The sequence below is a fragment of the Antechinus flavipes genome, chromosome 2 (genome assembly GCF_016432865.1).
Source record: "Antechinus flavipes isolate AdamAnt ecotype Samford, QLD, Australia chromosome 2, AdamAnt_v2, whole genome shotgun sequence".
In the NCBI taxonomy this organism is placed as follows: domain Eukaryota; kingdom Metazoa; phylum Chordata; class Mammalia; order Dasyuromorphia; family Dasyuridae; genus Antechinus; species Antechinus flavipes.
Genome location: NC_067399.1, coordinates 203,787,472 through 203,802,407, shown reverse-complemented (window position 1 = coordinate 203,802,407; position 14,936 = coordinate 203,787,472). Strand labels below are relative to the sequence as shown.

Sequence of the window (14,936 nt, the reverse complement as noted above, 5' to 3'; positions counted from 1 at the left end):
AGCTTGGAAATGTTAAGTGTCTGAAGCCAGATTTGAATTTATGTCCTCTTGATTTCAGGACTGGTGCTTTATCCACTATACCACCTAGTTGCCCCTTTAATTAATTTTTAAATCCCCTAATTATAATAAGAAATGAATTCCATCTGTCTTAAGCATTTAGAAATACTCATAAGTTCTAGATACCATGTCATATTTTAATGGAATTTAGAACTTCTATACTATGAATGTTAAATAAGTTATTTAAAAGACTGATAAAGCTTTATATTTTTGTTACATATCTGCTGAACTAGTTACTTAAATAAAATATATTTTATATACAAAATTCTTCAAGGCTAATTATGTCCTTTGATACTTTTATTAACAATTCAGATTATTCTTCAGTATAAAGGAGTGTATTTGTGGGGGAGTATATACAATATATAGATCTAATTTTTGCTTTTTCAGCATTTGAGTATTGATAACTTCTTACTAATTACATATTTGCTAAATATAAATGTAATGTACAAAATATGTAACCTGGGAAGATGTCTTCTTATGACCTAAATTTTCTTTATATTTTCAATATTTCAGCAATATAATGTTTATCCAATCATTTGGGCTGCTGGGCGAGGCCATGCAGATATTGTATATCTGTTACTGAAAAATGGAGCTAAAGTCAATTGCACTGATAAGGTAGGTTTATTTAAAGGCTATTTCTAATCAATTTAGAGTGGATGTTATGCCTCTTTTGGATTTTTGGATTTATGTAAGGAGGATAGCATAGGAACAGGCTTTGCTGGAGAAACTTCATTTGTAATGCTATTAAGTTTCTGATTGACAGCTCTGAAGAAGTCACTTAATAAAAAAAATTGGTGGAACACAATACCACCTTACAGAGCATGGTGGGAGGTTTGTATTGTCTTTGTCTTTCAGTCAATTGTTTGATTGTTAAAAATATTACCGCTATAAAATATTACTTGCAAAAGATTGTCCCTTTCATGTTTTCAATAAGGATGTTCTTGACATATATGTAGGTAATTCTTGTTAAAAAAAACCTTTGACATATTAGCAAGTAGGTATGTTTTGGAAGTTCCTAAAACTTTCATTACCTTTTGGTAATAATACTCTGCAATGCTCTCAGGTCTTTAGTTAAGTTTCTCAGATACCTTGAATATCAGTCCTTAATGTCTCCATTTTGACCTTATTTTGGTATGGGTGTGAAATGCTCTTTTTTTCCTCTCATGCTACACCTTTTTATTGCTGTACTCCTTCAGTAAGGAGGTCACTCTCATACTCCTTATAATCATAGGAAAAGAATTGAATTAAAAGATGGAAATATTATAAATGAAATAAGTGGGATAATGGAAGAACTTGTACTATATACCCCTGATTCTCCCAGTAGAACAGGAGGCAAGTTTATCTGCTGAAAGTGAGGACAGCAGAGATGAGGTTAGAGACTTGAGGAATATGAAAAAAAAAATTGGAATTGTAGTGGATAAAAAGATATGGAATTCATAAAGAATTAACAAAAAGATTTATAAAATATTATAAAGGGCGTAGTTGAAGCATGAATTTGTATAATTAAAGTGATGAATGAAATTCTAGGATCAATATGAATAACTAGTGTAATGAATTATATAAATCATTTAAAAATTGATTTTAATCAAATTGAATGTGGATTTTTTCCTGAAATATACTTAATATATACATGTTAATAACACTTTAAATTTGTCTTACAGTATGGAACTACCCCCTTAGTCTGGGCTGCACGAAAAGGTCATTTGGAATGTGTAAAGCATTTATTGCATATGGGAGCAGATGTTGATCAAGAAGGAGCTGTAAGTGTACATTTTTTGTGCATTTGTGTGTATGCATGTACTTGTATTAAAACTGTAAGAGCCATAGAATTGCATCTTTTTATTTATCCAGGGAGAAAGTTGATATAGATTGATACAGTTGATATAGATTGCTTATATATTGTGTTTTACATTTTTGCATTTAGAGATTTAATGTTAACGTGAATATTTTTGTGGGCTAATGTTAATTTTAGTAATTTCAAGTCAAGCAGAAGAATAATTCAAATTAATTTCAAATGCAGAATTTAAAGAGTGTGTGTAATATATATGTACATAATATTTATACTACATTAAAAACTATCAAACATTTTTAAATGAATATTATTTTTATACTTGGTAGTATGTACTTTATATTGTCTTTTGAGCAAGCAGAAAAACAACTTGGAATCACAGGTGAAACTTTTCAGTTTTTTAAATTGTTAAGCATATCAACTTTTATCTTATGACAAATACTGTGCTATATAATTCTTTGAGTTATTGAAGAGGAATTTAAGATAATATTTCCTTGAAGAGTTTTAATTGGGGCATATATGACCGGTATAAAATGGCATATGAGGAAATGTGGAAAATGTGTATTATGGGTATAGATATAGTGCTATAGGAATTTATAGAAGATATTACCCCTATTTTTTTGCTTTTACAAGATTACAATAAGGATTCTTTAATCTAGTGTTATCTTTTTGAGACTAAGTTTTTACCTACCCCAAATGAGGATAAAATTTTACTTAATCAAATAAACATAATCACACATTTATTATTTATATGTTACTCTGTTGATATCTGACAATACATAATTAGATAGGGTTGACTTTATTGGATTAATAAGTGCATAAATATTGAAAATATTCTATGGTTACTAACTATTGAAGTAAAAGTCAGAAGATAGTATGATTTTTAAAAATTGAAGCTCATTATAGACATTATGAAATTTGTTGATTACACTTGGGAGTTCATATTCTATATTTCTCATTTGGTTCTTGAAATTTAAAATTTGGATAATTATATGAACAGCTCATTTTTATATACTTTACAGGTTTATAAGTGCTTTTTGTATGACTTTGTAAGATAGAATCTAAAGACTCATAGGATTTAGACCTGAGTTCAGATTTAACATTGAGAGAAGAAATGACTTTTCTTAAGGTCATATTGGTAGTCCAAAGTGATCCCAAATCTCATATGGAAATTGTGTTACCTTAGGGAGAAAAATTAAAAATCTCTTCAGGGAGTGTTTCTATTTATTTCTTTTTTTTTTTTAATAGTTAAAACTTAAGAGAAAGTGAATTCCTTGTAGAAAGATAGGTGTTTGGGAATGACAGTCACTCTTTTTTAGAGTATACAAAAATGTATTTTCATTACCTGAAAGAGGGCCCCATTTCAGAAAAAGGAGAGTTGCTGATATATATTGGCTAATATGTATTACGTTTCTTGATATTAGCTTACACCTGTTACAAATTGATATCCTTTTCTTAATATATTTTATAAAAAAAATTATGATAGTAATTGGAAATCAGTAATTTATTTTTTATTTTTATTTTAGAGTGTCACATCTTGAGTTATATGTTAGATGTTGATTTAACAAGATAAGCAATTTTTATTATTGTTTAAAACTTGATTGTATTATAAGGGAATAAGTTGTTTTATTATATATTAAATCTTGAAACATATTAGTATGAAGAAGTAATAAACCCACTAATGAATCTTATAAAATGAGTATTTTATTTGTCATTAGTAGATAGATTGTGATATTGACATCAATGAGATTTCAAAGCCATTAAAATATCATTAATATTTCTTTGACCATTTTAATATTAAAGGACTTTTATCAAGTCTATCATATTTTTGAGAATGACAATTTTAGAAATATAAGTGTGTATGTACTAATAATTTTTTTCTTCAGTATGTATTAATAATTTTTTTTTCTTAATCAAAGAATTCAATGACTGCCCTTATTGTGGCAGTAAAGGGTGGCTACACGCAATCAGTAAAGGAAATTTTGAAAAGGAACCCAAATGTGAATTTAACAGATAAAGATGGAAATACAGCTTTGATGATTGCGTCAAAAGAGGGACACATTGAAATTGTGCAGGATTTACTTGATGCTGGAACATATGTGAATATTCCTGATAGGGTAAGTGATGTATTTCCTTCCAAAGAGGACTAAATAAGTTATCCACGAAGTTAAGTAGATAATATCTAATATGCTTGTGTACATATTCTGGATTCTCAGATTCTTAGTATATATATTTTGCCATCAGTTAACAAGTTTTTTTTAAAATTCATTTCAACTCACCAGGGATCTGTTAAGTTTCTTTTATATGCCAAGTACTGTATTAAGTGCTGTGGATATAAAGACAGTCCCTTTCTTTGAGGAACTCACATTTTACTTAGAGAAATTGGAATATATTCAGAAAAATGCCAAATTGATACCTTTAAAAAAACAAACAAACATGATTTTTTAAATATAGAGAGCATCCAGGGAGAAATGCTTTTTTTTTTTTTTTTTTTTTAATGTACATATGGGCAAAGTATAGCCTTATAGAATGGCCTGGGTGCACTGAATGTTTAAGTGACTTAATCCAGAGTGTTCTTGAATATATCAAAAGTGCATCTTCTTCATTTTAAAATAAGCTACTACCAAAATACCATTTTTTAAATGCAGTGTTTATAAATAGTCATTTAAAAATACATTTTGAAATTGACATCATCAAAACAATTTATGCCCCCAAATTTTGTGGTTTTGTAAATTTAAAGGCTTCATATAATATTGATATGTGATTATTCTTCCTTTTCTTGTTCACTTCACATTACTAAAACATTAACAATTTAATATTGATTACTTTCAGTCTAATAGTTTAGTTTAATTTCCCTAAGTTGTACTTTAGTATTACATTAAAAGTATATTTAAAAGACTAGTCTGTAAGAGGTTAGAATACAAGGAGCATAAAAACAAAATCTCATTTTTTTTCAAGTTTAATAAATATTTTCCACTTCTGGGTTCCTAATTAGAATAATTACTTTCAATTCAACTATCAGCTATATCATTACCTTATGTTCCACACTTATAAATGCATATTTTCTTAATTTTTTTGGGGGGAAAGCAATTTTGAGTTTTTATTTTTAAAATGAGGTTTATTATGTCATCATGGAGTGCCCAGGTAGGAGGAGGATGCTGCTAATCCAAAGACTCCTGCCCCACATCAAGTACAAAGTGCTTTCTCTATTAGCTTTCTGTTACCTTTGAACACTGAAGTAACTGGGGGACAAGTCTCCTGCCATATCACTCTATGAAGGAGAATGGGCCTTTATTCTTGAGCCCTCAGGATTTTAGAAACCTCTCCTACCCTTCTAATCTTTAGATTTTTACTGACCCAAACCTGATAGCTTTTCCTAATTTAATTCTCTTTTTTTCTGGTATTGGAGAGAGAAAATGCCACCAGCCAATAATGTTACCAACTTCCTTCAACTAAGGATTTGACTTGTTACTTGCCCCATCTCCCCAGTCTCCCCATGTTCTCTGATTTTAATGTTGTCAGCTTTTGAGATTAAAAACCCTCTTCTGATCCCTTCTTGCTTTTTCATCTCTTTCCATTCTGAGTTTTTATTTTCTGTCTTCAGCCTTTGTCTTCCTCACCTTCCCTTCCATTGTGTGTATCTTCTAATCCTGGTATTATCTTTTTAAAACTCACCTTCATCTTAGATTTTTTACTCACATTTTTCTCATCTTTTGGCATTGAAGAAAATGTACTCAGGAAATCTTTCCACTATAATAGGACATTCCTTTTCAAGTCCCTGACACTTTGGGCTAGGAGAAAGAGCAGTTATACTTTTTCCTCATTGCCACTTTCAAAACCATGTATTTGTACTGTCTTTCAACAACTCTTTTTACTTTTAAGGTTCACTTCCTCTGCTTCTGACATCTAGTAAAGATTCTTGTTGAAGTCTTTTAGCTTCCAGATTTTCTCTCGTCTCAAGGAATTTCTCAGCTATAGGTTTTGGTTTATACTTTTCTATTCTACTCCAAATCTTACCACTTTCTGAAATATTTCAGTATATATATTATTCATGTTACCTTAAACACCATTCTTATGACTTAGATTTTCTCTCTACCTCGGTCACCCACAGAAATAGTCACATTTTGGATTTATTATGAGGTTTCATATGTGATCTTGGATTCTGAAATCCTTTTCTTTATGCACAACTTTTCTACTGCCACATCATCCAAGCCCTTTAACTTTTTCTCTTCTTTTAATCTATCACCCTTCTGGCCCAACCTTCTTCTCATGCTCTGCTTCTCATTGTTGATCATTTCAATTGACATTTTTGCCTCCCCCAGAATGACACATTCATTTATTTTTGCCAATGAAAACTACTCTGGGATATTTATACTATTCTTTTCTCTGTTTTTCCTAACAGTGTGTCCTGAAGTTTATAGCCCCCTTTACTTAAAATTCTTGAAATAAAATAAAGAGGACTACAAAGGATACTGATTTTATTGAAATAAAGTTAGTAATATATATATTTTTTTAATTTCTCAAGTTTATGGATCCTGGATTAAGAACTATACTGTGTTGTTGAACATTGCTGGAAAAAGTCTTATAACTAGATTCATTGTAAATTTGTGTTATCTTATTTCACTTGGGTCCTTATTGCTTCATGGCAATCTTATAATTTTTTTTTCCTGATTGACTCCTTGTCACATACTCTACAATAGTTGTCATAAGCTTTCTCTTTTGTCCTCAGGCCCCGTATATTATCTCTATCTTTTCCCATTTATAATCTCTGTTCTCAGGAGTATGGGATATTTGATATGTTAAATGTCTTGCATGCAGTTAATATATGTCCAAAGCAGGACTGGAACCTTGGTTTTTCTGACTCTGAAACAGGTCCTATTCCACTATGCTGTGTTGTCCTTCTCTGCCCTTAGAATCTAGAAAATCAAGTTTATTAGAATTATACATAAGTAAGAATAAGTAGATTTTGTGTAAACAATTTAAATAAGAGGTCCTATGAATAAGGGGCAAGAACTTTAGTGTATAGACTTTGGGACTCCTTTTGACCACTCAGATGATTCATTTGGTTGCTTTGTTTCCTAGATTTTGATAGGTCAGGATAGGTGAAGTCATATTGAGGTCTAGACATCATTTTGAATTTAGTACATATGAGCGTATCATAAGGAAGATTTTTTTGTGAGTTTTTGTCTCTGTTCTCTTCTATGTATTACATAACAAATTGTTATAAAGACTAAGGCCAACTGACTGTTTTGGCTAGGTTTCATTTGGCATTAAACTCTATCAATATGGTTTTGCATGAGATCTCAATGGATAGCATTAAGTTAACATTTTCCTGAAATCACTGTTGTACAGATTCATGCAGAACTCATTGATAAATCAGCAAATTAACTGGTTATTGATTAATCAGAACAATTTTCAGTATGGGATCTCTCTGTTACAAATACTTATTTCTGTTCTTCACAGGGTATTTATTCTTTTCTTAGTGCTAGAATAGTTGGAAGAACCAAGTTAATGATCAGAAATTACATTTTGAAAATACTTTGAGGATAAAAGCAATCAGATAACCATAGAAGGAATATCTTCATCAAACTATTTGTGATTTTTCAAAAGTTATGATCTTGGGGAGGAGGGAGAAGATAAGAGAATAAGCATTATCCCTTGAATGGGATTAAGACATGTTGATGGTATATTACTTTCTAACTCATTTTCCTAGATTTCACAGCAAGCATAACTTTTCTTTTTACAGTCGTCATTGCATTATTATTCCGAAATATTTTTACCATACTATAATTTCCAAATTTATGTTGTGTATACTGGCAGCTGTATCATTAATGATAGTTTACCTTTCCCTAATTTATTCTGATGCTTAATTGTTACATTAACAATTACTCTGTCGTTTCAAAACTGTACCAGCTAGATACAAACTTGTTTAGAGAAGATTATAAGAAAGTTGTTGACCAGGTAATAAACTTTTGATTATGGCATTTTATAAAACTGTCTCCTGAGACATAGAGGAATTGTAGTACATTGGCAGAGGTACTGACTAGTTCCAACAAATTTCTAAATCTTTTGAAGTCCCAAAAATAGGTACTTTGTTTAAATCAGATGTTTAAGAAATATGTCTTATTAAACTTCAAATTTAAGTTCATTTTTTCTTGTCATCAATTCATTGTTTTTCAGAGTGGGGATACTGTGCTAATTGGTGCTGTCAGAGGTAGTCATGTTGAAATTGTTCGAGCTCTCCTACAGAAATATGCTGACATAGATATTAGAGGACATGTAAGTATAACTACATTACTTTTAGTTAGAATGCCATTGTAATATAAATTTTAGCAAATATTACTATGTTAAAAATTGAATTTTAACTTAAAAACTTTAACTTTTAAAAATCTAGCAGGTTTTATATACTTCTGTTATTCTAAAGTTCCTTTGGAAAAAAATCCTAAGAATCAGGGATAGGAGTAAGGACTGGACGTGTGATTTCATTGTTATAAGGAATTCCCACCTGAGAGAATGTTTTCTGCCAGTGCAGCTCACTGCCTTCTTTGTTATTTATAGAGAATTGCTCATTGACCTGAGACTTAAGCAACTTACTGAGAGTCATCCAATGAGCATGTGGCAGAAGGAGAATTTGAACCCAGATCTTCCTGGCTTTAACCACAGCTCTCTATCTGCTGCTCTGTGCTATGTGAAGTAGGATTACTTTTCTTAGCTTGTAGAATTTTTTTCTTAGAGTAAAAATTAAGAGTTTATTAGCTTCTGCCTGTTGTAATTTCTACATTTTATAGCCTATGATTCTCCAAAAGAGTTGTAATGATCATCCATATTAGGGAAGAAAAAGTTAGAGCCTGTGCACAAACATATCTGAATGAGAAGTATTGGAGGATATTCTTTATGACTAAAACTGAAAGAGTGAAAATGTTGCAAAGTTTGAAATCTAAATCAGATCATCTTTGGTTAAGCGGAAAGTACCAGTTGCAAAGATAACTTGCAGCTTTCCCTTTTGTTTAGAAAAGGTATTTGACATATGTCAATGATATTTTTACTAGTTTCTTGGTTACTTGGGATTCCAGGACATTGACTGGTGGGGAAGCAAAGTATTATCTGTTATCACATTGGCAATTTTAAATTTTGGGATTATTGAGAATTGGAATTTTAATTTGTGAGATGAAGGGCATCGAATTATAATGCTCATTATATTTCTCCCTACTGAATACATCTCCACAGTATTTCTTTTAAATTTTCATATTTAAGGTTCCATCTTCATCTCAATCCTTTCTTCCTCAATAAATAATTTTTCATTCTACTCTGCTGAGAAAATTGAGGCTTTAATTTCTCACCACACATTAATACTACTTTATATTTTCATATGCCATTTGTTCTAGATTAAGAGAATCAGGTTGCCCTTCTTCTTGCTCATTCTAATCACTACAATTGTTCCCTTTCTATCCTTTTTAGAAATTTGTTCCAGTGATCAATTTTTTATCTTTTGTTCTATCAACTAACTCCTTTTTTGTTGCTTATGATCATGTTCTTACAGCCTCTATTTTTAGAAAATCTTTATTTGAAGCTTTCAAACCCTCAAGTTTTTGTCTTATGTCTCCCCTTCTTTTCCCTGCTGAATTCCCAGAATATTCTACACTAGTTCCCTCTTATCACTCTTTATCAATTTAATCCTTTACAATTAAGCTTGTGAAGTTATAATCCAGCTAGTCAATAAGCAGTTTATTAAAAGTTTACTATGATTCATGTATTGTGCTAAGGGATCAGAATACAGAGGCAAAAAAAAAAAAAAAAAAGGTGCCCCGAAACTCCAAGCCAAAACCAAAACCAAAACCAAACTACAACCTAGTCCTTTATCTTGAAGGAACATACAGTCTAATGGGGAAATAACATGAAAAATATAAGGTAGTTAAGGAGTAGATGGAAAATAATCTTAGAAAAAAACTAGCATTTGGAGGAACCAATTGCAAAAAGTGGAATTTGAATTGTCTTGAAGGAAGCAAATAAACTTAACTCATAAAGAGAACAAGAGGGAGCCTTGTAATATGGGAAACAATCAGTACCAAGTCACAGAAATGTGAGACTAAATATTTTGTGTTAGGAATAGTAAATAGACCAATAGTAAGTAGACAAAGTGTCTAGAAGACTAGAAAGTAGGAAGAAGTCAGGCTATGAGGAACTTTAATTATAAAACGGGGAAGTTTCTATTTGATCCTGGAGGTAATAGGGAGCCCCTGGAACTCATTCATCAGGCTAGACTTACATTGGGCTTTGAAAAATATTTTTGGCAGCACCTTGGAGGGATTGGAGTAGAGAGAGACATGACACAGAAAGAACAATTAAAACGTTATACTGGTAGTTTAAGTGATGAGTTAAGGGCCTAATCTAGGGTCATCATTTTATGATGGGAAAGAAGGGGACATATTTGACAGGTGTTGTGATGATAAGAATTGACAATGATTGTCCATGTGGAGTTAGTGAAAATGGGGAGTGTCAAAATGACACAGGAGGCCATAAGTCTAGGTGAGGGGAGATTAGTGGTTTGCTTAGCAAATTAGTAAAATTTGCATTTTATTGTGTCTATCTGGTAACCTAAGAGTACATTTTAGCAATATCAATATAATAATACCATTATTATGCTATAATAATTATATTGGTATATATTGTATTATTATAACAATATTATTGATTATATCATATAATGAAGTTTGGAAGTGGGGAGGTTTGGAAGCAGAGAGATATTGACTTGTTTTTTGAATATGTTGATTATGAGATATCCAACATACATCTAGTTTAGATGTCCACATGGCAGCCTTATGCATAACTTAGCAGAGAAACTAGCTAGAGCTAGATATGTGGATGTGGAAGCATATGGCTATAAATATTTGAACTTTTTGGAGTTGATGGTGTCATCAAATAAGATACTGTGGAGTAAAAAGAGAAAGGAGTCTAGGACTGTGTCTTTGATATTACCCACAATTAGTGGGTGTGGTATGGATGAAGAACCAACAAAATGGCTATGAAGAAGCCTTCTGGACAGAGAAGAAAAGAACTAGAAGAGGACTGTTTTACAAGAACTCAGAGTGAAGGCTATCTAGACAGAGCAGCAGGTGGTCAGCCCAGTCAAATGCTGCAATAACGTCCGGAGTATCAGACTTGAGAATAGGCCATTAATACAATCAACAATCACTAAATTAAACAAACAGTTTTTAAGTACCTACTATGTGACAAGCACTGTACTAATACTCATGCCTTAGATTTGGCAGTTAGGAGATTTTTGGTAACTAGAGAAAGTGGCAGTTAAATAATGAGTTTAGAAACCAGCTTACAGAAGGTTTAGAAGAGTAAGAAGAGAAGTTGTTGACAGACAAGGAGTGTCTGCCAAAAAGGAGACTATAAAGATAGAATGGTATTGAGGAAGATCAAGTGAGGTTTTTTAAGGATGGGGAAGTCATAGATATGATTGTAGGTAGTTAAAAAAAAAAGCACCTAGTAGATTAGAAGAGATTTAAGATAAGACAATGAAAGGAGTGGAGACATTTTTCTGGAAAAGATGGGGTGGGATAGGCTAGCCCTGTGTGATTATGGATAGATTACTTAACCTTTCTGAGTTGCCTATAAAATGGTAACTCTGGTACCTACTTTACAGGATTGTTGTTAGGCTCAAATCAAATAATGGATGCAATACATGATTTAAAAATGAGAAGTTATTTCTGCCTCGAATGCTTTTACATTATATTTTGTATTGAAATGTCTTCTTATTTTATTATTTTATAGGATAATAAAACTGCTTTATATTGGGCTGTAGAGAAAGGCAATGCAGCAATGGTGAGAGATATCCTGCAGTGCAATCCAGATACTGAAATATGCTCAAAGGTATGTGTTTAGCTTAATAAAAATTTAAATACAATAGAAGCATTTAATCAAATACAATAGGAGCATCATCATATCATTAAAAAAAATTTCATGGTATTTTGTAGGTTATTCTTCTAATTGAAAATCTTCAGTCAGGTACTATTCTAGTGAAGACAATTCTAATTTATCCATAATAAATTATGGTTGATATCATGGAAACATATGTTGAAGAATTGCTTAGAATAGAAAGCGTGAATAGAATTGGCATTATTATTCTACTTGATGCTGGAGGTAATAGGGAGCCCCTGGAGCTCATTCATCAGGCTAGACTTACATTGGGCTTTGAAAAATATTTTTGGCAGCATCTTGGAGGGATTGGAGTGAGGAGAGACTTGACACAGGAAGAACAATTAAAAAGTTATACTGGTAGTTTAAGTGATGAGTTAAGGGCCTAATCTAGGGTCATCATTTTATGATGGGAAAGAAGGGGACATATTTGACAGGTGTTGTGATGATAAGAATTGACAATAATTGTCCTTGTGGAGTTAGTGAAAATGGGGAGTGTCAGAATGGGAATGCCTCCATCAATGTGACTATAAAAGTGTTTGAATTTTGGAAATTAACTTTTTGGAAAGTATTTAGTTCTGGTTTGTGGTGTTTTTCAAATTTGCATTTTATTGTGTCTATCTGGTAACTTGAGTACATTTTAGCAATATCAATATAATAATATCATTATTATGCTATAATAATTATATTGGTATATATTGTATTATAATATAATATTATTGATTATATCATATAATGATATGATAATAATGAATATAAAATTAATTTTATATAACTTAGGAAAAGAAAACTTTTTTATTTTAAGGCAAATTTTTAACATGAAACCAGCTTAAATTGAACTTTGTTAATCAGATATACTTTAAAATTCATAACATTTTAGTATAATGTTTTTTAAAATACCATTGTTAATTATAGTTTTTACTTTAGTAAACATAAAACAAACTTTGTCCTTAGGATGGTGAAACACCACTTATAAAAGCCACGAAGATGAGAAATATTGAAGTGGTTGAACTTCTGCTAGATAAAGGAGCTAAGGTGTCTGCTGTAGATAAGGTAAAAAGGGGGAGGGACCCACAAATCCCTAATAATAGTTTTTATTTAGAGGAAATGTTATGGATGACAGTGCTTGGTTTGACCAATTTTAGTCATTCAGGTTCATAAGTGTTAAAGTCTAATTTTGTAGAGAGAAGGAAAAGTTTGAGTGATTATGTGTTTACTTGCAAAATTTTATTCTTTTTTCAGTTATTAGTATGTCATGTCAAAATAAAGGACCGATGTGATAAAAATCTGTTTGAATTTCTTTTTATATTACTTGTAACAGTCTATTGTTGGACTGATATTCCGCCCCTTTCCAATTTATTGTGGGACCTGTGGACTTTGTGTTCCCTTAGAATAGCCTTCAAGAACCCAAGGTCATTTCCAAATTGTGATAAGACATTGAGTAAGGTACATTATTGGAGGATATATGTATTACATTTAATAACTTAAAATCAGAGAACACTTAAAGAATATTTTGATTGTGAACAAGTCATATATTTAAACTGTTATATATATTCATTAAAGTTATTCCTTAGAAACTTTGATAAAGTAACATTTTGTATGTAAGCACTCAATAAATATTTGATTAATTGACCAATTCATCTGAATATTAGTATTTTCAATAAATACTTGCTTACTGTTTGTGTAATGTGTATTTGTCACTCCTTGCTTCCACCTCAGATTCCTTTTCTTAATTTAGGATGTGTTTTAAATACCATCTAATACATGAAGGTGTCATTCCTGATCTTCCCTCTCCCCCAACTTCTAATTCCCTTCTTCCCAAATTACCTTGCATTTAAGTACTTTTTTTAGGATTTTTTGTTGTTGTTTTTGTTCTTTGTACTTATATTCCCAGTGCTAGGCTCCTGGCAAATAATAAGTACTTAATAAAGCATTATATATTGATTAATGATCCTTACCTTTAATGACTTAAAAATCAGAGGAAATGGTTGCAACAACATCTGTAGTAGAAGATGGTATGTATAAGTGACATGTGAGTAGTACAGATTAAGATTTTTAAAGATTCAGAGATTAGAAGTATTACTTTTGTCCAGAAAAATCAGAGAAAGCATTTGAGCTTGGTTTTACTGGGTGGGTTAGTTTAGATTAATGATGGAAGAAGATAGATCAAGGCATGGCAATGTACATTACAGGCAGAGTGGACAAAATGAGAAAGGTATGAAAGTGCCATATATATTAAAGGAATAGTCTGAGTTGTCTAAATCGAGCTAAAGAATTGGACTTGTATAAGGAAATAGCATTAAATAAGTGAAAAGCAAATTTGTTTTGGATTGTGGAGAGGATCTTAAATATCAAGAAATTGAATTTAGAAATTATTTGGTAGACACTAGTTTTTTGAGGGGCCAAGAGACATAGTCAAAGTGGTGGCTCTCGAGTCTGGATAACTATTTAATCCAAAGAGCCTGCTGCTAGTCATATGTTCCAAGGAGGTCAAGAACAAAATTAAAAGTTCCATATTTACCAAAATATTCATAGCAGTAATTTTTTATCGAAACATGGAATTCATTTGGGAAGCTAATAGCAGTAGTCTAGCCATAAGGTTAAAAAGACTCACATACTATGATATTAATTGCTGAAACAGGAAGGACTTCCTGGTTCTCAAATACTATTTCTTCAGCCCTCTTTCCTTCACTATTTCTTGCAGCAAATTGGCTTCCCTGGAATTGTATTCTTCTAATTCCCTTTCTACTTCTCTATTTCATTGACTTCTTGAGATATTGTGTACATGTTTCTCTGAGAGAATGTGAACTCCCTAAGACCATGTGGCTACTTACTTTTTTGTCTTTGTATTTCTTTTTTCTTTCTTTTTTATTTATTTAATAATAATAATAACTTTTTGTTGACAGAACCCATGCCAGGGTAATTTTTTACAACATTATCCCTTGCACTCACTTCTGTTCCGATTTTTCCCCTCCCTCCCTTCACCCCCTTCCCTAGATGGCAAGCAGTCCTATATATGTTAAATATGTTGCAGTATATCCTAGATACAATATATGATTGCAGAACCGAACAGTTCTCTTGTTGCACAGGGAAAATTGGATTCAGAAGGTAAAAATAACCCGGGAAGAAAAACCAAAATGCAAACAGTTAACATTCATTTCCCAGT

The 14,936-nt window shown here is 31.5% G+C and overlaps 1 protein-coding gene across 5 annotated transcripts in view; it reads left to right on the top strand.

The window, feature by feature from the left end:
* KIDINS220 (kinase D interacting substrate 220) overlaps positions 1 to 14,936 on the top strand; it is a 176,562-nt gene that overhangs the window by 37,298 nt on the left and 124,328 nt on the right. For all 5 annotated transcript variants that reach the window (XM_051976080.1, XM_051976081.1, XM_051976079.1 and 2 more), the window contains exons 6-11: positions 571 to 672; positions 1,719 to 1,817; positions 3,766 to 3,963; positions 8,027 to 8,125; positions 11,627 to 11,725; positions 12,725 to 12,823. In XM_051976080.1, the coding sequence (XP_051832040.1) occupies positions 571 to 672; positions 1,719 to 1,817; positions 3,766 to 3,963; positions 8,027 to 8,125; positions 11,627 to 11,725; positions 12,725 to 12,823 (696 nt within the window). The remainder of the gene's footprint in view (positions 1 to 570; positions 673 to 1,718; positions 1,818 to 3,765; positions 3,964 to 8,026; positions 8,126 to 11,626; positions 11,726 to 12,724; positions 12,824 to 14,936) is intronic.